This window comes from Muntiacus reevesi, chromosome 8 (genome assembly GCF_963930625.1).
Source record: "Muntiacus reevesi chromosome 8, mMunRee1.1, whole genome shotgun sequence".
Taxonomy (NCBI): domain Eukaryota; kingdom Metazoa; phylum Chordata; class Mammalia; order Artiodactyla; family Cervidae; genus Muntiacus; species Muntiacus reevesi.
This window is the reverse complement of record NC_089256.1, coordinates 31341134-31366726: the sequence shown is the minus strand read 5'-3', so window position 1 is coordinate 31366726 and position 25593 is coordinate 31341134. Positions and strand designations below refer to the sequence as shown.

Genomic DNA, 25593 nt, shown 5'->3' with positions numbered 1-25593 from the left:
GATCTCCTTTCTGTCAAAGGGACTCTCAAGAGTTTCTCTAGCACAGTTTGAAAGCATCTATTCTTTGGTGCTCTGCCTTCGTTATGGTCCAGCTCTCACATCTGTACATGACTACTGGAAAGCCTTGACTCTATAGACCTTTGTCAGCAAAGTGGTGTCTTTGCTTTTTAATACGCTATCTAGGTTTGTCATAGCTTTCCTGCCAAATATACGTTGATATTTTACTTTTAGCTTGTTGTCAATTTCCCCATTTGAGAAATGTCAAACAATGTTTATCTCATGCCTTCAGTGGGGTTCATCAGAAGCAGACTCTGAGATGAGGATATGAACTATGGATGCAAGTGATTTATCTAGGAGTGGAGCTCCGGTGACACTGTTAGGGGAGTGGGGATGGAGAGAGGAAGGGAAGCCTGCCAGCACTGGCTGAGTTAGTGAGCAGGCTATTGCTGGAGGCACCTGGGGCTTGGCTCTGCCGGGGACTCAGGGAGATTGTGCTGAGCTGTCCTCAGAGTGGTCCCACCCAAAGGGTGAGGGAGCTGGGGTATTTATCCATTACCCGCTTCCAATCATGGGCTGCTGGCTGCTCTCACTCACTGCCTCGCCTGCCTAGTATATGGGCTGATCATGCTTCTGGCCAAAGAATACACACAGAGAGAGTCTCAGGTGCTGTCAGGAGAAAGGCAGCAATGAGGGAGTGTTGGGGGATCGGGACCTATAGCCTTGTCCCATACCCTCTCACATGCCGTTCTGACAGCTTGCTGCTTCTTCTTCTTGCCTAGGCTGTGTACACATCGAGAAGGCAGATATTTACTTCCTTATTGATAGGTCTGGCAGTATCCACCAAGACGACTTTCTCGCAACGAAGGTGTTCATGAATGAGGTGATAAGGATGTCCCATGTTGGGCCCAACGGAGTCCAGTTTGGAGTCGTTCAGTACACGGATGAAGTCAGTCGTCAGCTTACCCTCAGCCAGCACTCCAGTGTGGCGGGGCTGGAGGTAGCCGTTGACAGCATCCGGCAGAGGAGAGGGGCCACCAAGACAGGTGAGGCCCTGGGCAGCAAGATCCAGGTCTTTGCAGACACTGCTCGCAGCAGCGTGCCTTGGTATCTCATCGTTGTCATCGATGGCAAATCTATGGACCCGGGGGCTGATGCTGCAGAGACGCTGAGGGGCCACGGAATCACCATTTATGCAGTTGGAGTCAGAGATGCTAATATTGTTGAGCTTCAAGAGATCGCTGAAGACAGAATGTTTTTTGTGCATGATTTTGAGTCCTTGAAGGCCATCCAACAAGAAGTGGTACAAGACACCTGTTCCTCAGAGAGTAAGAATTCTTTTCTTCAATCTCACTCTCTCTCTTCGAGTATATATGTCTAAGCTATTTGAATAGGCTTCATTCTGGAACTGTGGATTCACAGGTCTAAAAGTATTGGACACAGAGTGACCATGAGCTAGAATAAACCAAGATGGTTCATATGACAGACATCTATCATATAAACCATCTATCTATAGTTCTATCGATCTATAGATAGATCTCTATCAGATGGCCGTGTCTTATTTTGAGACTGATTTGTGCTGGGTCAAAGAAATTTATTTCCTTGACTTCCACTTCCACCCCCTTTATAAATATTGTCATGTTGTGTATGTGTCACCCCAGACTCTCCCTGGGGATGTGTAATTAATTGTTTCAGACTCTGAGTAAATGCTCTGTCCTGCTCTTTCCCTCCAGCCTGTAAGAATAGGAAAGCTGACATTATCTTCCTGATGGATGGTTCAGAATCCATCTCACCAAAAGACTTTGAAAAGATGAAGGAGTTCATGAAGTGAATGGTCAAACAATCTAATATTGGTGCTGATGAAATTCAGATTGGCCTCCTGCAATTCAGCTCAGACCCCCAGGAAGAATTCAGGCTCAACCGATACGCCTCAAATGTGGACGTTCACAGAGCCATCTCAGATGTTATGCAAATCAGTGGTGGCACATACCCTGGGAAAGCTCTGAACTTCACTCTGACTTTTTTTGGGAGTTCAAGAGGAGGGAGGCCTAGTGTCCATCAATATTTGATTGTGGTCACTGATGGAGTCTCCGGGGACAATGTAGCTATACCAGCCAAGGCCCTGAGGGACAGAAACATAATTATTTTTGCCATTGGGGTGGGCAAAGTCGAATTCTCTCAGCTTTTGGAGATCACTAATGACCCGAGCGAAGTGTACTATGAAGAAAAATTAGTCCCTGCAAAATCTGGAGAAGGAAATTCCTTACCAGGTCTGCATTCCACAAGGTGACTGACAGAGGGCTTGTTACTTGATCCACAAGCCCACAGTAGGCATCAGGGACCCAGTTGGCTCTCTTAATAAAACTAATACTTTTAGCCTTGTCCTGGGAATCTTTTTTTTTTAATTTATTTTATTGAGTATTGATTTACAATGTTGTGTTAATTTTTGTTGCACAGCAAAGTGATTTAGTTATATATATACACACACACATATATATATATACTTTTTCATATTCTTTTCCATTTATGGTTTGTCACAGGTTATTGAATATAGTTCCCTATGCTATACTAGGACCTTGTTTCTCTATTCTCTGTACACTAGTTTATATTTGCTAATCCCAGACTCCCTATCCACCCCTTTCCCAATCCTCCCCAGCGGGCAAGCACAAGTCTGCCCTCTGTGTCTGTGAGTCTGGTTCTGTTTTTTAGATAAGTTCACTTTGTGTCATATTTTAGATTTCACATATGAGTGACCCCACATGGTATTTGTCTTTTTCTGTCTGAGTTACTTCACTTAATATGATAATTGCTAGGTTCATCCACATTGCTGCAAATGGCATTATTTCATTCTTTTTCATGGCCAAGTAGCATTCCATCATAGGTGGTGTTTTTTGTACAGGGCCTGGTCTTTGGACTTCCAGAGACCAGGTTAAAACATTACATCTCCCCATAACCCTGTTAATAATTAATAAATAGATATTATCAATATTTTACAAGTGAGAAAACCAAGGCACAGCACAATCAGGTTGTTGTCCAGGTAAATAGCAGAGATGAGATGTGAACTTAAGGCAGTCTGGTTCTAGAGTCTGCATACTAAATACTGTTCTATATTGCCTTTTGGTACAGTACAGAAGGGTACAACAGAACCTCTCAAATTTTAGCGTGCATTTGAATAACCTGGAGAGCTTGTTAAAATGCAGTTTCTGATTCAGTAGGTTGGGGTGGGATTCTGCATTTGTAACAAGCTTCCACATGATGCTGATCCTGCTGGTCTTCAAATCACACTTAGAGTAGGAGGTTATATGATACGGTGCATGTGTGCATGCTAAGTCGCTTTAGTTGTGTCTGACTCTTTGTGACCCTGTGAACTGTAGCCTGTCAGGCTCCTCTGAACATGGGATTCTGCAAGCAGAAATACTGGAGTGGGTTGCCATACTTTCCTCCAGGGTATCTTCCCAAACCCAGGGGTCAAATATACGTCTCTTATGCCTCCTGCATTGGCAGCTGGGTTCTTCATCACTAATGACTCCTGGGAAGCCCAAAGGAAAGTACAGTATGGTACAATATAGTATATAGTGTAGAGTCATAGTAGTGTATATATGTAGTGTAGTGTACAGTGGAAGAATATAAAATGAAGTGCGTAAAGCCCAATAATCCTGCATCAACCCCATGTGCTGCTGCTGCTGCGAAGTCACTTCAGTCGTGTCTGACTCTGTGCGACCCCGTGGACTGCAGCCCACCAGGCTTCTTTGTCCATGGGATTTTCCAGGCAAGAGTACTGGAGTGGGTTGCTGTTGCCAACCCCCATGTGAGGCAGATGCTATTATTGAAAGGTTGCGGCTGTGAGCTGTGAGCTATATTAGGATTCGTGACCTCCAGAGGACTGGATTTTGATCCGGGTCCAGAGACGAGGCTTGATCACTCGAATCTTTTGTGTAATAAAATTTTATTAAAGTGTAAAAAGGATAGAGGAAGCTTCTGACACAGACATCTGAAGGGGGCAGTAAGAGTGCCCCCTTGCTAGTTTTTAGCAAGGAGTTATATATCTGTTAGCAAGTTGCTAATCAGATAAAGAATCACCTCAAAACTGAGAGAGTTGCATCAGGTGCCTCTCCCACAACATTTTGAGATAGTATTGGCACAAGGTGAGTCATCCCCAAGTCATAAAGCAATTGACATGAATCTTAAAGAAAGGCAGATTTCCAAGCAAATGCATAGTTTCATTAACATAGCTTAAGAGAACATTCCCATGAGTAAGATGTACTGGCTTGTTGAGCCATTATTGGTTCAAGGTTTAGTCTTAGGTGGAACAGATTTGAAGAAAGGCAGATTCCAAGGCAAATACATAGTTTATTAACATAGCTTAAGAAAAACATTTCCATAAGAAAAACACTTTGGTTGGCTCAAGGTTTGAGGAAAGTTAAGTTCAGGCAGAACCAGATGTCCTCATGACAACATGGGATTCTAAAGAAACCTCCTTTTAATTTTGTATAGAGAAAGAGAAAAAAATGTCTGCCACTTACAGTTTATTTCCTCCAGTTGGGGAGGCCTAGCCTTCCTACCTGTTGCCCTCTCATTCTTATACTCAGTTTCCAGGTGAGAAAAATAAGAGAGAGGTTATGAAACACAGATGGGAAGTAATGGAGGCAGAGTTTGAACTTCCCAGCAGTTTGTTGTCAAAGCCAGAGCCAATTTTTCAGAGTATTAAATGAACATTTTTGATTCTACTATCTCAAGAATCAATCCTAAAGGAAATCAACCCCGAATATTCATTGGAAGGACTGATGTTGAAGCTGAAGCTCCAGTTCTTTGGCCACCTAATGTGAACAGCTGACTCATTGAAAAAGACCCTGATGCTGGGAAAGATGGAAGGCAAAAGGAGAAGGGGACAACAGAGGGTGAGATGGTTGGATAACATCACTGACTCAGTGGACATGAATCAGCAAACTCTGGGAGACAGTAAATGGCAGGGGAGTCTGGCATGCTATCGTCCATGGAATTGCAGTCAGACATGACTTAGCAACTGAACAGCAACAAATCTCAAGATTATCACTACTTTGCAGTACCTTTGATAAATTCAGAAATCAACCGAGGGACTTCCCTGGTGGTCTGTGGCTAAGACTCCATGCTCCTAGAGTAGACAATCCAGGGTTTGATCCCTGGTCAGGAACTAGATCCCACATGCCACACCTAAGAGTTCTTATGCCGCAACTAAGACCTGGCCTTGCCAAATAAGTAAATGTTGAAAAGAAAATTCGATCGAAAAGAGTGCATGTATAGAATTATTTTTTTTAAAATAAGCATGGATTATGAAATGTCCTTCCGCAGTCCAGTTCTTCAGGAATCAGAGTCCTGAAGACTTTGATTTATTTTTGCTGTTGTTCTGTTTCATTTTTGTTGTCTCTTTATCTTGGAGAGGAGTAGAGGTACAGGATTCCAGCTTCTCTTCTCAGGTCATTTTGAGTCATTTAATAAATTAGGATTTGTAGTTATCTCCAGTTCTGTGTTAGCTGGTACTTTAATAATGGCTAAACCTAATTGGTTCTAGACTTATAAAACTGAACCAGACAAACTTTAGAGGTTATCTGGTGAGAGTCAGCCCTCTTTGTTAACAGGGAAAGAAAATGCTCCTTGCATTACAGGGTAAAACCCAGTGAAAATGCTTCTGGGAAAAATGTAAATTAGAAATGTCAGAATAATATACCATACTCAGAAATTTTTTTTTCTTTCTGAATTCAGATCTGATATAGAAATGGGATTTACATCTGTGAAACTCTTTATGGCAAATTTCAATTAGAGATTTAAAAATCAAAACAAAGCCAAGATGTTTTATATGGAAGGATGGGAGTAAGACACATTCTGTCTTTTTAATTCCAGAAAGACATCTGGACAGCTCGCACAGAATGTGACATTTAGGGGATTGAACACTCATGAGTCAGCCCTGGATCCCAGGTCCCTGAGAAACTTCGGTCACTGTTTATGACTGTTTTAATTGGTGAAGGGTCCAATGTTTGTTTATTTTCCTTGAAATTTCCTTCTCCCCAAATTTGCCATTTTGTTTTGTGATTCTGGGCCAAATACTGAAGTTTATGCTGATCTAAAGAGAAAATGTCTGTCTGCATGTCCTGTCTTGCTTTGACAATCCAATGTCATGCTCATCAAGAAATAGTAAATAGCAGTCCTTTTGTGATTGATAAGTTATGTTTTGAAGTTATCATCAAAATTCTAATCCAAATGCATTTGTAACCATTAACTTTTCCTCCTTAGTGAAATTTTGTAGATGGTCTTATTATGAATGGGTAGGAGTAACCAAAGCTATGGTTTTTCCACTAGTCATGTATGGATGTAAGAGTTGGACTATAAAGAAAGCTGAGCACCAAAGAGTGGATGCTTTTGAACTGTGGTGTTTTGGAGAAGACTCTTGAGAGTCCCTTGGACTACAAGGAGATTACTGACTCAATGGACATGAGTTTGAGTAAACTCTGGGAGTTGGTGATGGACAGGGAGGCCTGACATGCCGCAGTCCATGGGGTCACAAAGAGTCGGACATGACTGAGCGACTGAACTGAACTGAGGTGTAGCCTGGAAGATCAGTGGGCCTTCCAATTCTAGCTACACCCTTCTAGGAGGGGTTAAATATTTTCAGATAGGAGAAACATAAAGTTGAGGGTGATAATCAGTCTTGGCCTTTTCTAATATGCTTCTCTGAAACAAGGTGTCTGCATAGGTGATGAATGAAACTTCCAGGGGAGAAGGGAATAGTACAGCTTGTACTGAAAGAGACTGAAGGCTGTTTTATATTTTGTCTTCATTCATTTGGGGAACATTTAATGAACCTTTGTGTTAGACACTGGGAAAGTAAGATGACATAGTCTCCACTATGAGGGAATGTTTGCTCAGAGAGAGAAAAGGTCTTATAAAGTAATAGTGGATATGCAGGGGCATTTAATACCTCAACTTGAGGGCCTGGGGACATGAATCACAGATGCTTTAGGGAGGGGACTTTTGAACTTAAACTTGAAGGACATGTGTGAGTTAACCAGATTAGAATGGAGGGAATGGGAAAGGATACTTCAGGTGGAAGGAATAGGATGTGCAGAGGTTCTTTTGAAACAGGTCTTATATGAAACAGAATATATGTATCAGTTAGTTTTTGCTGTGTAACAAGCCATTCCCCAAAGTAAACAACAAAGATTTGTCAATGAAAATAATCAATAAGAATAGAAGTCTTTTCTATTTTGTTTTCTAGTTTTTTTTTTTTTGAGCCAAACTGAGGACTAGACTGGAAGCACACTTTCTAGATTACTCTGAGAAACTTCTCCAGAGAAATAGAATTTTCCGTATAGTTTTATACCCTATCAGAACAAAGAACGTTAAACAAGTCGGGGTTATATTTATTCAGAGTTTCAAGAAAAGAAGATTCCAGCAAGGACACAGCATATCAGCATGGCCTTGGCACTTGGGAAGGGTGTCTTATCATCAAAGGAGAACAAGTATTGGCATCCCAGGAAGAGAGGCATTTAATCTTTATTTTTAACATGGGCATTCTTTACTTTTATGTCCCTTTTCCCTAATAATTAAAGCTGATGTACAGCATCTGTTTGATAGGCCACAAATGGGCTACTTTAGTTAGCATAAAATTCAGGTTAACTCATGTCTAAGCCAGACAGATTTCCCTATATCTCAATATGTGAAAATTTCTTTCATCACACCATTATTTCACTTATACTTCTGTGGGTTGGCTGGAGATTCTCCTTGAAGGACCAGATTGACCGATATCTTCTGGGCTGGGTTGTGCAGTCATAGGCGACTAATTTGATTTCTTTCTCCTCTACCTTCAAAGGATGCAGTGTAGATGTGTCTGTAGGAATTGGTCTCTCTACTCCCATGAGGCAAGTTCAGCTGAGGCTTCAACGGTTATTGCCAAGCTGATGCAGGAGCTGGCTGTGCTTTCCAATATCAGCAGTGATATTATGGGCCAGACCAACGTGATGCTCTGCTACCACGGAGCATCAAAGGGCCAGCTCATCTTTGACTCAGGATTTGAAAAGTACAGTGACGAGACCATTCAGAAGTTCTTGATTCACCAGGGTGCCAGGAGCAACCATATGGATGTGGATTTTTTGTAGTCCCTGGGAGAGAGTGTTATCCATCTGTCTTCTACCAATGTGAAGGTAATAAATGCTAAGAAAATCTGTTTGGGGGCCATTAGGCAGGGTTGGAGGGATAAGACTTTTGTGACTGAGGCCAACTAAATTGTTCTTCACGCAGAGCTTACCCAGAGGAACTCTAGGTACTCTTACTCAGTAAAGACCAAGAAGAGACATGTTTTCATTCAGTCAGCTAATATTTACCAAACCCTGGAGGCTCTGCTGAATGCCAATAGGAATAAAAGGATATAGTCCCTGCCCTCAGGTTGCCCATAGCTAGTGATCCAGATTTGTTCATGGCACAGATTCATCCCAGACATCTTGGAAGATGGTTACTCATTGTCACGTAGAATAAGACTTATTATTTTTCTAACCACCCCCTTGAACCATCTTTTGTGACAGTTAAAAGCTCCCTAGCAGTTAAACATCCCTTTCTGTGTCCCCAGAACTATGCATCCACAGGAGTCCATAGGAATGAAAAGGTCTTGTGTAACATGTATTAGGAAATTACATCCCCGAACTTTGAATTTTTCTTTCAGTCCTGTATCCAATGGGTTTATTTCTTGAATAATGGAATTCACTTTTTAAGTTAATTTTCTCTGGGTAGAAGTAGCACATTTTATTTGTAGAAAATGCATTAAAATGTGGGAAGTTTTGCATTGATGAAGATGAATATTGTAAAAATTTTTGGAAGCTATTTTTAAGTGAATACATTAAGCTGGTTCAAATTCTTCTTTTTTTGGGGGTAGGGAGCATGTAGGGGAGGACATTGAAGTGTAAGTGAATGTGTAATAAAGTAACAAATAGATGAATGGGTAAAACCAAAGGGAACAGGGTGAAAGGCTGGGTATACCAGAAGACCTAATGAAGAGAGGTGCAATTCACAGCACCTGTCTCTCCATTGCCTTTTCCCAATTCCCTCCTCTCCTCCTCTCTCTCTCTCGCAGCTTCTGCAAGTCCCTCCTCTCTCGTAAACAACAGGTCCTGTTAGTGTTTACAGATGGACTGGATGATGATCTAGAGAAACTGAAGGAAGTATCTGAGCTTCTTGGCAGCAACGGTAAGTGCAGGGCATTGCCCTATGGGGGCCATGTTCCTGCCGCAGGGCTGACACAGTCTTGCAGATTTCCAGACGCTGACCCCAGGTCATGGGGCCTCATGCCCTGGAAGCTGACGTGCAGTCTCCCTCTTCATATGAACTGGGGGCTATTCAGGGCTGAGAGACCCCAGACTCCACATCCTCAGTACTTGCTAAGGGTCGCTCTGAGTGAGACAGAACTGACCAATTACCAGCCTGGCGTCTGCTTTGGAGGGTCACAGGAGCAGCTCCTGCTTCTTGTGGAGTGGGTGGTCTCTGTTCTTTTAGGCTCTCTGGGAGCCATATGTCTCTTTTTTCCTAAACTAAAGTCACCTTACGCCTTCTTCCCCTGCCTTTCCTCCCGCCTTCTCCCTGACTTTTTCTCTTTAGTCAACTCCAGGGACTGCAGCACGATATATACGTACATGTCAGGCAGTTCTGTCGCTCAGTCGTATCCGACTCTCTGCGACCCCATGGACTGCAGCACGCCAGGCCTCCCTGTCCATCACCAACTTCCAGAGTTTACTCAGACTCGTGTCCATCGAGTCGGTGATGTCATCCAAACATCTCATCCTCTGTCGTCCCCTTCTCCTGCTGCCTTCAGTCTTTCCCAGCATCAGGGTCTTTTCCAATGAGTCAGTTCTTCACATCAGGTGGCCAAAGTACATATATATCCATATACTCTAAATATAGTTGGTTTAGATTATTATATTTATTTCAGGTGCCCAACATAGCGATTCCATATTTTTATAGATTGTGATCCATTTAAAGTTGTTGTAAAATATTGGCTTTATTCACTGTGTGGTACAATATATTCTTGTGGCCTATTTATTTTATACATGGGAGTTTGTATTTCTTAGTCCACTCCCCACTGGTAATGACTAGTTTGTTCTCTGTATCTATGAGTCTATTTCTATCTTGTTATATTCACTTGTATGTTTTATTTTTTATGTTCTACATATAAGTGATAACACAAAGTATTTGTCTTCTGTCTGACTTACTTCACCAAGTAAAATACTCTCTAGGTCCATGCATGTTGTTGCAAATGGCAAGATTTCATTCTTTATGGCTGAGTAATATACCCTTGTGTATACAGTTGACCCTTGAACAACCTGGAGGTTAGGGGTGCCAACTCTCCCTGCAGTTGAAAATCCATATGTAACTTTATGGTTGGCCTGCTATATCCACAATTTAATCCACAGTTGAATCCACAGATTCAACTGGCCATATATCATTATAGTACATGTATAGCCATACACCATTGTAGTATTATAGTACTTAATTATTGAAAAAATTTGCATTGTAGGTGGACCCTTGCAGTTCAAAGCCATGTTGTTCAAGAGTCAACTGTATTTAACCCCATCTTATTTATCCATTTATCTACCCATGAATACGTAGGTTACTTCCATGTCTTGGCTATTGTAAGTAGTACTGCTCTGAACATTGGGTTGAATTTATCTTTGAATTAGTGTCTTTGTCTTCTTTAGATATATACCAAAATGTAGAATTGCTAGATCATATGGCAGTTCTATTTAAGTTTTCTGAGGAAACTCCACACTCTTTTCCACAGTGGCTATACCAACTTACATCCCCACCAACAGTGTAGGAGGGTTCCCTTTTCCCCACATCCTCACAACATTTGTTGTTTACAGACTTTCTCATACTAGCAATTCTGACAGGTGTGAAGTCACACCTCATTGTGGTTTTGATTTGCGTTTCTCTGATGATTCATGATGTATATCTTTTCATGTGCCTGTTGGTCATCTGTATGTTTTGGAAAAACATCTATGCAGGTCTTCTGCCCATTTATTGATTGGGTTGTTTGCTCTTCTGATATTGAATTGTATGAGCTGTTTATAAATTTTGGATATTAACCCCTTATTGGTCATAAAATTTGCAAATATCCTCTCCCAATTCTGTAGGCTGTTTTTCTCATTTTGCTGATGGCTTTTTTGCTGTTAGGTCCTATATCTTTCTTTCTGCTTTTGTTTCCTTTGCCTTAGGGGATAGATCCAAAAAATAACACAACAATTTATGTCAGAGTGTTCTGCTTATATTTTCTTCTAGGAGTTTTATGTTTTTTGATTCTCTGTTTAAGTCTTTTTATCCATTTTGAGTTTTTTTGTATATAGTGTGAGAAAATGTTCAAATTTAGTTCTTTTACATATTCAGTTTTCTCAGTACCATTACTAAAGAAATTGTCTTTTCTCTGTTAGATAGTTCTGCCTCTCTTGCCATAGATTAATTGACTATAAGTATGTGAAATTATTTCTGGGCTCTTTATTCTGTTTTACTGATATATGTGTCTGTTTTTGTGCCAGTGTGTGTCTGTTTTGATGACTGCAACTTTGTAGTATCATCTGAAATCAGGGACATAGTACTTTTAGCTTTGTTCTTTTTTTCTCGAGATTGCTTTGGCAAATCAGGGTCTTTTGTCATTCCATATAAAATTTTGGATTATTTGTTCTAGCTATGTGAAAAATGTCATGGGTATCTTAGTAGGTATTGCATTAAATGGAATATTTCTGTGACAACTTGCTTTCAACTTAATTTAATGCATAGATTACCACTGGAAGTGTAAAATGTTACTTCTCTGGAAGGGAATTGGGAGTATATGACAAAGGACTGCAAATTCTGCCTCTGCTAGATCTGCAATTCCATTTCTAGGAATTCATTTTAAGGAATATTTAAGAATATGTATACAACTTTTAACCGTAAGATTTTACGGTAGCCTGTTTACAATAGCAAAAAGCTAATGGGCATGTGTGTAGGTCTGTGTATCAATTTGATGTCTAAAATATTAACGCTATTATTTATTCTGAAATTCTACAGTACTTTTTAGCCAAATTTACAAAGTGTTCTTTTCCATATGTTTTCTGCTTTGTGGAGAAATCCAGATGACCTACTGGTCAATAGAAGAAGCTAAGTACAGTGTACAACCTTCAAATCTCGGGAGGGACAGAGTTCCCTGAGGCAGGCCTTATGTATAAACAGTATCTTTTTGGTGAAAAAAAAAACCACAACAGGAAACCAAGGTTAAAGAAAAAGAAACAGATCTAAAGGTGGAGTCAGAATTGGCTCTTCCCCACAACAAGACTGCAGGCTGGTTGTTGCAAAACCTCTATATAACGCAGCTCCTCCCCTTGCCTCCTGGGATCAGTTCTCTCAGGGTGACTTGAGATGCTGTCTCCTGGGCTTGAAGTTCTGAAAATTCCCACCAAATAAAACATAACTTGTAGGTTTAGAATATTTTTTAAGTTGGCAGAAACAAAAAACAGGGGCCACAAGAGGGCTCTGAGAGTCCTTCCTGGTTTCACCTAACTGTTTACCTTTTAGTTGCTGGGATTGAAAGGTATCAGACCAATTCTTTAGGAAGGCACGCTGTGAGTTGGCTTTGATTTGAGGAAAAAAACCACAGTTTGGGAAAAAGACAGATGAGGATATAGGAAGGATAGGATGATGGACGGATATCTGGGGCCAAAACAAGTCAGACTATTAGAAAGACATGCAAGGAAATCGCCCACCTGTTGGTCTTTTGAAGGATTCTCTGGACTCCTGACTATTGGCCTGGAAGGCCTCCATAAATTAGAGGAGCTCCAGCAGCTAGAATTTGGCAGAGGATTTGCGTATAATCAACCTCTGAGCATCACACTGCACACCCTTCTGAGCATCCTACTGAAGCAACTTGTAAGTTTTCCTTTTTTTAAACATCATCCTTTTCTAAGTCTGTTCATGCTAATATTTCTAAAACCTTGAGGGAATTTTGTTTCTTTAGTGTGTAATGTGCTATAGGTTAATACAGCATTGGGAAAAAAAAAACCATTGTGTGAGATGGATTTTGTTTTCAGGACACAATTGTAGAAAGAACATGCTGCAATAGGTATGCTAAATGCTTTGGATAGGACGGGCACAGAGGTGATGGTTGGAGCCCAGGGGGAAAGGTGAGTTCTTGCTGGGTGTGTGTGGGGGAGGGGAGAGAGATTTTTGTATCCATTACACTCAAGGCCTGTGTTAGATCTTTAATACACCTTTTCTGATTCTGTCCTCTTAACAGACCTCTTTTACAGGCATAAAATTGAGGCTCAGAGAGGGAACACCGTTTTCCTGAAGTTGCACATTTACAAAGAGGCATTTTAGGGTTTCAACCCCTGTGTCTGCTTGACTCCAGGGCTCATATCCTTTCCACTATACTATGCTGTCTCCTTACTTTTATTGACACTTTCGCAGGTTCTACCACTACACAGAAGTTTTCACTCGTCCACAAAATTGTCACTTGTCCACTATCTGTTTTCTTTACGGTATTCAAAGCCTCTTCCCCTCTGATCTAATATCCTATTTTATACCAGTAACCTCGGAGGATAAATACAGTCACTGGTTTACTGGTGGTTGATTTGCATCTCTCTGTTAATTCTGTAGTTAAGTGATAGGAAAATAACTGCTTCCTACAGTTCCTTAAGGGAGACTGTCTCATTAGAAATGGTCCTCAGATACCCAGGGACACAAGGTTCCATTCTCACAGGACTAGAGCCTCATGATGGGTGGGTAATCACAAATTCATGTGGAAGGTTGAATCCAACCCATTGGTTTTTACATTGTCTTTTTCTAAGGTTTTCCATGAGATGGTTGGAATGAGCTCTTACTGACTTTGTAGATCAATCTTAATTTTGAACAGTGCATAATTACTTTTTGAAAAATAAATTGCAGTCATGCCTTAGCACTAGATTTCCCCCCCTCTTATTATTCTTAAATATAGGATTGGAAGGTCAGAAAATCAAGCTTGGGAACCTTGATTATTTTTTTAACAACTTGTCTTGAGATCAAAGATTGACACGTCCTGAATTCTTGATTTCTCTGCCCTGTCTGTTAGTGCTTGGATGTATTACTTTCATCTTTGTTAATTACAAATAGACTATGGCTCTCACATTTTATTTACTGTATTTTAGACTTAATAAACATCTCTGGTTGTAAAATGGTAAGCCAGACTTCCTTGAAAGGAAATAGTTTGTGTATTTAGAAATCTAAGAAGAGTAAAATGAGAGAGTGAAGGATTGAGTCATACAGAAATAGACAACCATTTCTCATAAGCTATATGGGCTCTTGTTGTTGTTAAGTCACTCAGTTGTGGCTGACTCTTTGGGACCACATGGACTGCAGCACACCAGTCTTCACAGTTCTTCATCATCCCCCGGAGCTTGCTCAAACTCATGTCCATTGAGTCAGTGATGCCTTCCAACCATCTTATCCTCTATCATCCCCTTCTCCTCCCACCTTCAATCTTTCCCAGCATCAGGGTCTTTTCCAATGAGTCAGCTCTTCACATCAGGTGGCCAAAGTATTGGAGCTTCAGCTTCAGCATCAGTTCTTCCAATGAATATTCAGGATTGATTTCCTTTAGGATTCACTGGTTTGATACCCTTGCAGTCCAAGGGACTCTCAAGAGTCTTCTCCAACACCACAGTTCAAAAGCATCAATTCTTCAGTGCTCAGCCTTCTTTATGGTCCAATATCTTTAAACTTAAAACTTTAAACCTTACAGGCTGTAACACCTGTAACCTTACTGACATTTTGTAAAACCAGTTCAAAGCTCTGTAAAGTTTTCCTCAAACATTTAATTTGGAACTATTTTGGCTTGGATTTTCATGATGGAATGGCTTGAAAAGGTGTTTTAGAGAAAAAAAAAAATAGGTTGATGTACTAGGCTATAAAGACAAACAGGTATTCAAGTTTTCACTTTCAGTTCAGTTCAGTTCAGTCGTGTCCGACTCTTTGCAACCCCATGGAGTGCAGCACACCAGGCTTTCCTGTCCATCACCAACTCCCGGAGTTTACTCAAACTCAAGTCCATCGAGTCGGTGATGTCATCCAGCCATCTCATCCTCTGTCATCCCCTTCTCCTCCTGCCCTCAATCTTTCCCAGCATCAGGGGCTTTTCAAATGAGTCAGTTCTTCACATCAGGTGGCCAAAGTATTGGAGCTTCAGCTTCAGCATCAGTCCTTCCAATGAATATTCAGGACTGATTTCCTTTAGGATGGACTGGTTGGATCTCCTTGCAGTCCAAGGGACTCTCAAGAGTCTTCTCCAACACCACAGTGTAAAAGCATCAATTCTTCGGTGCTCAGCTTTCTTCATAGTCCAACTCTCACATCCATACATGACTACTGGAAAAACCATAGCTTTGATTAGAAAGACCTTTGTTGGCAAAGTAATGTCTCTGCTTTTTAATATGCTGTCTAGGTTGGTCCTAACTTTTCTTCCAAGGAGCAAGCATCTTTTAATTTCATGGCTGCAGTCACCATCTGCAGTGATTTTGGAGCCTCCAAAATAAAGTCTGTTATGTTTCTATTGTTTCCCCATCTATTTGCCATGAAGTGATGGGACCAGATGCCATGATCTTAGTTTTCTGAATGTTGAGCTTTAAGCCAACTTTTTCACTCTCCTCTTTCACTTTCATCAAGAGGCTCTTTAGTTCTTCTTCCCTTTCTGCCATACGGGTGGTGTCATCTGCATATCTGAGGTTATTGGTATTTCTCCTGGCAATCTTGATTCCAGCTTGTGCTTCATCCAGTCCAGCATTTCTCATGATGTACTCTAGATAGAAGTTAAATAAGCAGGGTGACAATATACAGCCTTGAATACTCCTTTTTCTATTTGGAACCAGTCTGTTTTTCCATGTCCAGTTCTAACTGTTTCACTTTAAGACAGGCCAAGAGTATTTGTTTCTATATGTCTCTGTGCATTATGCTTGACATTTAGTAGATTGCTAATAAAATGTCAACTCAGTGAGACAAGGGTGTCTATCACTATTAATTTTTTTTTTTTAACACCAGTCTTGAGAAAACCAATTTTATTATCATTACCACCCAGCTTATTTGTGCTGGATTATGTACCAAATAGCCAAATCTTCTAAAGAACATCTACATAACATTTCTTTCATGTTTCAAGAGATGAAAATAACTGTACAAGGTTAAGTACAAAAAGTACACAAGACAGTGGACACCAAAAATTCATGTATGAGATATTTATCCCACCTGCAGCTTTTATATATTTGAAAAGTAGAATTCATGAACTAAAACATATTGTCCTTCTATAGTCCTGTCAAGTTTAATGGAAGTGGGTTTAACCTGATTACAACACTAACACCAGTGTCACTGATCTGATATTTACAAAAAAATCATATTTTTCAATGAATTAAAGTCAATGCAACACCCATGCAAGCTAGAATGCTAGCTGTTCGGTGAACAAGGACCTGACATCAGAACCAGAAGTCTATAAAAGTCCCAGATATAAAGTGTGACCTTCTTCAAACTGCGTCCATTCCTCGCATTGATGATGTGAAACCCAAACCTATTCCTCTCTGTGTGTGGGTTTGTGATCTTGTCATTTCATACTGAGCATCTAGATTTCTAAACACTTCTTCCTGTTGTTTCAGTGTCTTGTAACTTCCTTCATCAACAGAGCTACATCCAGCTTCATCTTCACTCTTAATACCCATTAATTTCCTAAATTTGACGTTTTGGTCCTTGTTTCCAAAATTCAATTTCTCCCATATTTCAGCAGACTGGGATTTGTCTTCTTTCTTGCCTTGCCATAGCATTTTCCTTTTTTTCTCTTGTTCAGCAAATTTCATTGGATTCACAGCTGCTGGGTTGTAATAGCTAGGTACAGCTATTCTGGGCTCTGCCAAAGCTTTTACCTGCAAGACTGCCATCTGAGCTGCCATAGCTATCTGAGGAGTTACTTGTGTTCCTGACGCCAAGAGGGCAGCAACATTGAGAACAGAACCTCCAGTAGTGGCAGCTGCTGCAGCTATTTCCTGTTGTTTTTGTTTTTCAACCATTTCCTTTTCTCTCTGTTCTTGTAATTTCTTTGCCCTTTCCAACCTCCGAGCTAAAGCTTCTTGTGCATCCATTGCTGTGTTTCTGCCTCTAAAGGGAGGTGGACTAGGAGTTCGGCTTAAACTTCTGCTAAATCTTCTTGGTTTTTCAATTCTCTTCTTCCTATCTCGACTTCTACTCCTTGTCCTACTCCTGCTTCTACTCCTATGCCTGTGTCTTGATCTTGAGCGGGAACGAGATTGGATCCGACGTTTTCTTTCCCTGCTTCTGGATCGTGATTTCTTCCTCTTTCTGCTTCTGGATCTTGACTTCTTTCTATCCCTACTCCTGGATCTTGACTTCTTCTGCTCTCTGCTTCTACTACGATGATGCCTTTCACGAGACCTAGACCTTGAGTGACTTCTGCCTCTTGATGATTTTCTTTCTTTGTGTTTGTGTCTGTCCTCACCATTTTCAGATGAATTTAGCCGCTCTCTTCCTTTATCAGAAGAATGCTCTTTGTCATTATGTTCCTCAGACTTGTGTTTCTTAGACGACTTATCTTTGGATTCATGTCTTCTTGCCTTATAAAGAAGTAGGCTTATTATTTTGCTATCTGAGTCTGCAGCGTCTTCAGTTCAGTCTCTTCGCGCATTAGCACGCTCTTTGCTTCTGCTCCGGTTCCTGTGTTTTCTTCCTTCATTATCTGACTTTCGTTTTCTTTCTCTTGACCTTGACCGTGATCTTGAATATGTTTTGAGGCTCTAGGAGACACAGATACATGGAACTGCTCTTTTTTCTTATCTGTATCTGGGGATGTTTTTTTCTGGGGCTAGTCCATCTAGTTCTGCGTCACTAGCCTATCTGAGAACCCAATCTTAATTTCATTAACCCTCTTTAATGAAAGCACCTTGGCACAGCGCTTCTCCAAGTCTGCCTCTCCTCACATAAGCTCTGGGAGCCATAGTCTAGATTCTTGGCCGCAACGGCGGCGCCTCCACTTGCCGCTTTCCACAGTACTGGCCGCTTCGACGCTTCGCCACAGACTGAATAGCTCGCGTATTAATTTTTATTTCAAGTAGATTTGAGAAATGAAGGATTTGAAGTCCATGTTATTTATTTTGATTTCTTTTTTTCCTCAGGGAGAGAGAGGTTCTGATGGGTTACCTGGTTACCCTGGTGAAGAAGGTAGTCATGTAAGTGCTGAATCTTATTTTTTTCTTTAAAAGAATATAGTAAAAGGGGTCAAATATTAGTCATACTTAATTGCACTTAAGTAACAAATTAAAGAGAACCAAAGCCATTCTTACAATAAGATCACTGAGATTCTGTCCTGACTGGCTGAAAAGGTGATGGAGTTATAGTCACCCACTGATGGTTTGCATATAACCCTGGATGCATCCTGGTGTGAGGAAAACTTCTCCAACGTGATTGACCATGGATAACAATGTGTACTGTGGAGAGAACTGTCAGCTTGGAGACTGGAGGTTACCACATTAGAGGTCAAAACTGAAATAATTTAAAATTATTCATTTTATTTCAAAATAACAAAAATAAACCCATTGCAGAAATGACGCATTCCTTTATGAAAACACTGTGTATTTTCCAAAATAAAATATTTTAGTGACTGTGGGTTTTTTTTTTTTTGTAGTTTTATGTGTCTTTAATGTCTAACTTCTTAGAGAACAACTGCACTGCTAAATCTGCTTCTGTCCCGAGTCTGTTGTGATGTAGCTTGGTTGTTGACTTAAAAACTCTGCTGTATACTTAGGAGAGAATATGAGTGAAAAAAGAAAACACAGCATTTTATTGTAATTGGGAAAACAGTTTTAGCTTTGTGAGCACTCTTTCTCAAAAGATCTTGGGGACCTGTGGGGTCCCAGGACCAAACTTTTCATACTACAGGTGTACACAGGTATTAATGTTTTACGCTCCACTTAGAATAGCAAGTTACTTTATTATTCTGAACATTTAGAATGTTTGAACTTGCAAAGTAAGCAGAAATTAAAGAAAATTGCTGAGACCTATGTAAGTGGATCTGTTTCTTTGATTATGTTTGTGGGAGAATTGCTCAACTTTTTATTTTGTCTTGGTAAGCATGGTCTCAGATGTTAGAAATACATTCAGAAATGTGAGTTGTGAACTTTTGTTATTTTACTTAGCAGTAGTGATAATATTGCTTCCTGTTTTTATGATGTTTTAAGATATTGTCTGTGTTATTTTTTTCTGTTTGGTTTGTGGTTCAGTGAGCCTGGTCAAGCTTAAGAGAATAACTTAAGATCTGACCAACCTGTTAGGCCATTGATACTAATTTCAAACAAATACCATCTTCAAGCCTGCCTGTGTCTAGGATGGGTGATGATTTTGTCCCCATTCTCTAATGTCTTAACACCCTAAAACCAAGGTATTTTATAAAGACCCCCTAGTACAGAGCTATATAATTATATATATATATATATATAATTATATATATTATATTATAAATATAATTAAAACATTTTAAGTAGCTGCCTTAAAGAAAGCTTGAAAAAAAAGGTGAAGTTAATTTTAGTAACATTTTACTTAACTCAATAAACCCTAAGTGTAATCAACATGTAATTAATATAAAAGTTAAGATAGCTTGCTTTAAGAAGTATGCTGCCTTTGAAATCCAGTGTGTATTTTGTACTTAGATCACATCTCAAATGAGCCAGAAATGTTTCAAGCCATCAGTATCACCACGTGATAGCATAGCTCAGCAGGGCTTGTCTTCTTTGCATTTCTCACAAGAGAGGCGACTTCTAACTATGTAGTCCCCTGAATGGCTTTTAAAGTTGCTTCCCTGCAAAGCAGGTCAGGTTGGACTTAAGGTCAGACTTCTGCTTAACAGCAGAAGTACCACTTGCAGGCAGACAGGTTTCAGAATGTTCCCAGAATTTGTAAGTTCAAGTTCAAAGTGTCCGAGTCTTTCCAAATCCAAGTTCCTACTGCTCATCTCAAGACAGGTCAATCAACTGAGAGACAGGTGTTTGGCCAGGAAACAGCAACTTTATTTGGAAAGCCATCAGACAGAGAGAGTAGACTAGAGTCCCACAGAACCATCCAGCCCAGGTTTGAATGCCAGTTCTTTTTATGGAGCGAAGAGGGGCAAGTGAAGAGGTCAAGGAAAAGAGGTGTATATTGTTGCAAGCCAGATTGGAGGGGTTGTGCTATTTTTTTCTTTCCCACATCCATTCATGGGTAGGTCTGGTTCTTTAAGCTAAACAAAGGTATTTTGGCTTAACACAGGAGTGGGAGGCAGGGTTAACTGAGATGGGCCATTATGTATACTTAAGCTGTAGGCAACATCCCTTTGGTGATTAACTTGCAGCAGAAGCCGTAGAATGTAAAGGTTGTGTTACTGAACCCAAGTCTGTGTTCACATGCAGAGCAAAGCCAAACACTGCACTGGAGCTGGAGCACACAAAGGTTCATCTCAGGTTAAGAAGGAAGAAGGGGCAGGTGGTCCCCCCAAACCTGAACTCTCTGAGGGCGTGGGTTCCAGCAAAGTGTTTTAAAAGGCCAGATGGGGGAGGGGCATCCCAGGTGTGTGATCAGTTCATGCACAATTCTCTGATTGGCTGATAGTGAGGTAACAGAGCTGTTAGGTTAACATTATCAGCCCTTAGGCACCAGTAGGCCTGCGGGCTACCTGCTCATGATTATCTAGTAGCTAATTTCTTCCATTTGGTGGTTGTTTTAGCATCTTAGGAACTCGGTAAATATGGTCAAATACCATTATCTAGGTACTGTAGAGAGGAGCTACAACAGAGGGCATAGGAGAGGGATCCATACCCAGTAGGGTCCTGCTTGGTTACAATTAAAGTAAAAGAAACCAATCCAATGTGGAGTCAGATTTGTTCTTCCCTATTAAAGGAAGACAAGTAGCTAACTGTTTCAGGTATCTATTTCCCCCTGCCCCCAACCCCAACAACAACAACAGCAAGAACACCCATGGTGGTACAAAACAACAGTCACCCCCTGGGACGCTGGGTGGGCAAACTGAAAAAGGAACTGTTTCCTGCTGTTTGCTGGGTTTCTGGGGGCTTTCCCACTTCCCTCTGCCCCTCGGTTCACTTGCCGCCTGTCCTGAAGCCTAGGGCTGGAGGATCACTGCTGAGGTGGCTTCCTCTCCATCCCTGAAGGGGCTGGGAGGTAGAAGGGCAGGCTGAGGGGGAGCGGCAAGGCTGCAGGGTCTCACAGGGAGGGGTCATGCAAGAGCCAGGGCTGAAGCTTGCTGGCCACATTCTGTTGGTTGCAAGGGTGTCACTAAATCCAGACCAGATTCCAGACGGGGTGGGGTGGGGGGGTTAGACTCCCCCTCTTGATGTGGGAGTGAAAGGCCACAGAACAGAGGAGTGCAGAGTTTTCCTTGTGGCCATCTTTGGAAAATACAGTCTGCCAGACTCGTGGAGGCTGTATATTTCCAAAATTTACCTGTAATGAGATTTAGGGATTCTGAAGAAAATTAGAGAGACCAAGGGAACATTTCATGCAAAGAGGGGCACAATAAAGGACAGAAATGGCATGGAGCTAACAAATGCAGAGGATATTAAGAAGAGTTATCTTTGAGAAGATAAACAAAACTGACAAACCTTTAGCTAGACTCATCAAGAAAAAAAGAAAGAAGAATCAAATCAACAAAATTAGAAATGAAAAAGGAGAGGTTACAACAGACAATGCAAAAATACAAAGGATCATAAGAGACTATTATGAGCAACTATAGGCCAATAAGATGGACAACCTGGAAGAAATGGACAGATTCTGAGAAAAGTTCAATCTTCCAAGGCTGAATCAGGACAAAATAGAAATTATGAAGGCACCAATCACAAGCACTGAAATCAAAACTGTGATAGAAAAAATCTCCCAAAACACAAAAGCTCAGGACCAGATGGCTTCACAGGTGAATCCTATCAAACAGTTAGAGAAAAGTTAATGCCTATTCTTCTAAAACTCTTTCAAAAAATTGCAGAGGAAGGAACACTTCCAAACTCATTGGCCTCATATGAGGCCACCATCACCTTGATACCAAAACCAGACAAAGACAACACATAAAAAGAAAATTACAGGCCAATATCACTGATGAACTTAGATGCAAAAATCCTCAACAAAATTCTCAAAATAGAGTTCAAGAACACATTAAAAAGATCATACACCATGATCAAGTTGGTTTATGCCAGGAATGCAAGGATTCTTCAATATATGCAAAGCAATCAATGTGATATACCATATTAACAAACTGAAAGATAAAAGCCATATGATAGTCTCTATAGATTCAGGAAAAGCCTTTGACAAAATTCAGTATCCATTTACGATAAAAAATTCTTCAAAAAATGGGCATAGACGGAACCTACCTCAACGTAGTAAAGGCCATATATGTTAAACTCACAGCAAACATTATTCTCAATGTTGAAAAACTGACGCATTCCCTCTAAGATCAGGAAAAAGACAAGGGCGTCCATGCTTATCACTATTATTCAACATAGTTTTGGGAAGTCCTAGCTATGGCAATCAGAGAAGAAAAAGAAATAAAAGGTATCCAGGTTGGAAAAGAAGAAGTAAAAATCTCACTCTTTGCAGATGACATATAACAGCATAAAATCCCTAAAGATACTATCAGAAAATTACCAGAGCTAATCAGTGAATTTAGCAAAGTTGCAGGATACAAAATCAATACACAGAAACCATTTGCATTCCTATACACTAACAATGAAACATTGGAAAGAGAAATTAAGGACTCAATCCCATTCACCATTGCAGCCAGAAGAATAAAATATCTAGGAATAAACCTACCTAAGGAGACAAAAGAGCTGTGTATAGAAAACTATAAGACACTGATGAAAGAAATCAAAGGTGACATAAACAGATGGAGAGATACTCCATGTTCCTGGGTTGGAAGAACCAATATTGTGAAAATGATTATACTACCAAATGCAATCTACAGATTCAATGTGATCCCTACCAAATTATCAATGGCATTTTTCACAAAACTAGAACAACAAAAATCTCACAGTTCATATGGAAACACATAAGACCTCGAATACCCAAAGCAGTCTTGAGAAAGAAGAATGGAGGTGGAGGGATCCACCTGCCTGACTTCAGACTATCCTACAAAGCTACGGTCATCAAGACAGTATGGCACTGTCTCAAAAGCAGAAACATAGACCATGGAAACAAGATAGAAAGCCCAGAGATAAACCCACATACCTATGGGCACCTTATTTTTGGCAAAGGAGGCAAGAATATACAATGGGGCAAAGATAGGCTCTTCAGTAAGTGGTGCTGGGAAAATTGGACAGCTACATGTGAAAGAATGAAATTCGAACACCTTCTAACACCGTACACAAAGATAAACTCAAAATGGATTAAAGACCTAAATGCAAGACCAGAAACTATAAAACTCTTAGCAGAAAACATAGGCAGGGCATTCTATGACATAAATCACAGCAAGATCCTCTATGACCCGCCTCCTAGAGTAATGGAAATAAAAACAAAAATAAACAAAACATAAACAAAACAATGGAAATAAAAACAAAAATAAAGTGGGACCTAATTAAACTTAAAAGCTTTTGCACAGCGAAGAAAACTATAAACAAGGTGAAAAGACAACCCTAAGAATGGGAGAAAATAATAGGAAATGAAAGAACTGTCAAAGGATTAATTTCCAAAATATGCAAGCAATTCATAGAAGTCAATACCAGGAAAAAACAACCCAATCAAAAAGTGGGAAAAAGACCGAAACAGACATTTCTCTGAAGAAGGCCTACAGATGACTAATAAATGCATGAAAAGATGCTCAACATCACTCATTATTAGAGAAACGCAAATCAAAACTGCATTGAGATATCACCTCACACCAGTCAGAATAGTCATCATCAAAAAGTCTAAACAATAAATGATGAAGAGGGTATGGAGAAAAGGGAACCCTCTTGCATTGTTGGTGAGAATGAAAACTGCTACAATCACTATGGAGAACAGTGTGGAGATTCCTTAAAACACTAGGAATAAAACCACCATATAACCCAAGAATCCCACTACTGGGCATACACACCGAGGAAACCATAGTTGAAAAAGATCCATGCACCCCACTGTTCACTGCGGGACTGTTTACAATAGCTAGAACCTGGAAGAAACCTAGATGTCCATCAGTAGATGAAAGGATAAAGGAACTGTGGTGTATACATACAATGAAATATTACTCAGCCATAAAAAGGAATGCATTTTAATTAGTTCTAATGAGGTGGATGAACCTAGAGCCTATTATACAGAGTGAAGTAAGTCAGAAAGAGATTCTAGAAAGCTGGTACTGGTGAAATTATTTGCAGGGCAGCAATGGAGGCACAGACATAGAGAGCAGACTTAAGGAAACAGTGGGGGGTGGGGGAAGGAGGGAACGGGAGGTAGAAAGAGAGTAACAGAGAAACACACATCACCATGTGTAAAATAGATAGTCCATGGGAATCTGCTGTATGGCTACGGGAACTGAAACTGCGGTTCTGTAACAACCTAGGGGGTGAGATGGAGAGGGAGGTGAGGGGAGGTTCAAGAGGGAGGGGAACCTATGGCTGATTCCTGTGATGTTTGACAGAAACCAACCAATACCGAAAAGCAATCATCCTTCAATTAAACATAAATTAAACAAGCAAAAAAAAAAAAAAAAAAAAAAAGCCAGCAAATTTGGAAAACCTAGCAGTGACCACAGGACTGGAAAAGGTCAATTTTCTTTCCAGTCCCAAAGAAGGGCAATGCCAAAGAATGTTCAAACTACCGCATAGTTGCACTCATATCACATGCTAGCAAGGTAATGCTCAAAAAACCTTCAAACTAGGCTTCAGCAGTATGTGAACCAAGAAATTCCAGATGTAGAAGCTGGATTTAAAAAAGGCAGAGGAACCAGAGATCAAATTGCCAACATGCTTTGGATTATAGAAAAAGCAAGGGATTTCCAGAAAAACATCTATTTCTGCTTCATTTATTTTGCTAAAGCTTTTGACTGTGTGGATCAAAACAAACTGTGGAAATTCTTTAAGAGAGGAAACCACCAGACCTGCCTGCTGAGAAAGCAGTCCAGGTCAAGTCGCAACAGTTGCAGGTCAAGAAGCAACAGTTAGTCCGGAACAACAGACTGGTTCCAAATAGGGAAAGGAGTAATCAAGGCTGTATTTTGTCACTCTGCTTCTTTGACTTCTGTGCAGAGTACATCATGTGAAATGCTGAGCTGGATGAAGTTCAAGCTGGAATCAAGATTGCTTGGAGAAAAAGCAATAACCTCATATATGCAGGTGACACCACCATGATGGCAGAAATCAAAGAGGAACTAAAGAGCCACTTGATGAAGATGAAAGAGGAGAGTGAATAAGCTGGCTTAAAACTCAACTTTCAAGAAGTGAAAATCATGTCATCCAGTCCCATCACTTCACAGCAAATAGATGGGGAAAAAATGGAAAGAGCGACTGGCTTTATTTTCTTGGGCTCCAAAATCACTGGGACTAGTGACTGCAGCCATTGAAAAACCTAGATAGTGTATTAAAAAGC

General features: G+C 40.4%; 1 protein-coding gene and 1 pseudogene across 1 annotated transcript in view; one reads left to right on the top strand and one right to left on the bottom strand.

Moving 5' to 3' along the window:
* The first annotated feature begins 331 nt into the window (after positions 1–331).
* The window catches only part of LOC136172936 (collagen alpha-4(VI) chain-like), a 107100-nt gene continuing 81838 nt past the window's right edge, over positions 332–25593 (top strand). Inside the window, 10 exon segments of the mRNA XM_065942103.1 lie at positions 332–341; positions 780–1325; positions 1731–2229; positions 2231–2283; positions 7841–7921; positions 7924–8171; positions 9129–9207; positions 12767–12912; positions 13074–13166; positions 18183–18236. Of these exon segments, the coding sequence (XP_065798175.1) occupies positions 332–341; positions 780–1325; positions 1731–2229; positions 2231–2283; positions 7841–7921; positions 7924–8171; positions 9129–9207; positions 12767–12912; positions 13074–13166; positions 18183–18236 (1809 nt within the window).
* LOC136173517 (arginine/serine-rich coiled-coil protein 2 pseudogene) lies at positions 16211–18005 on the bottom strand (annotated as a pseudogene).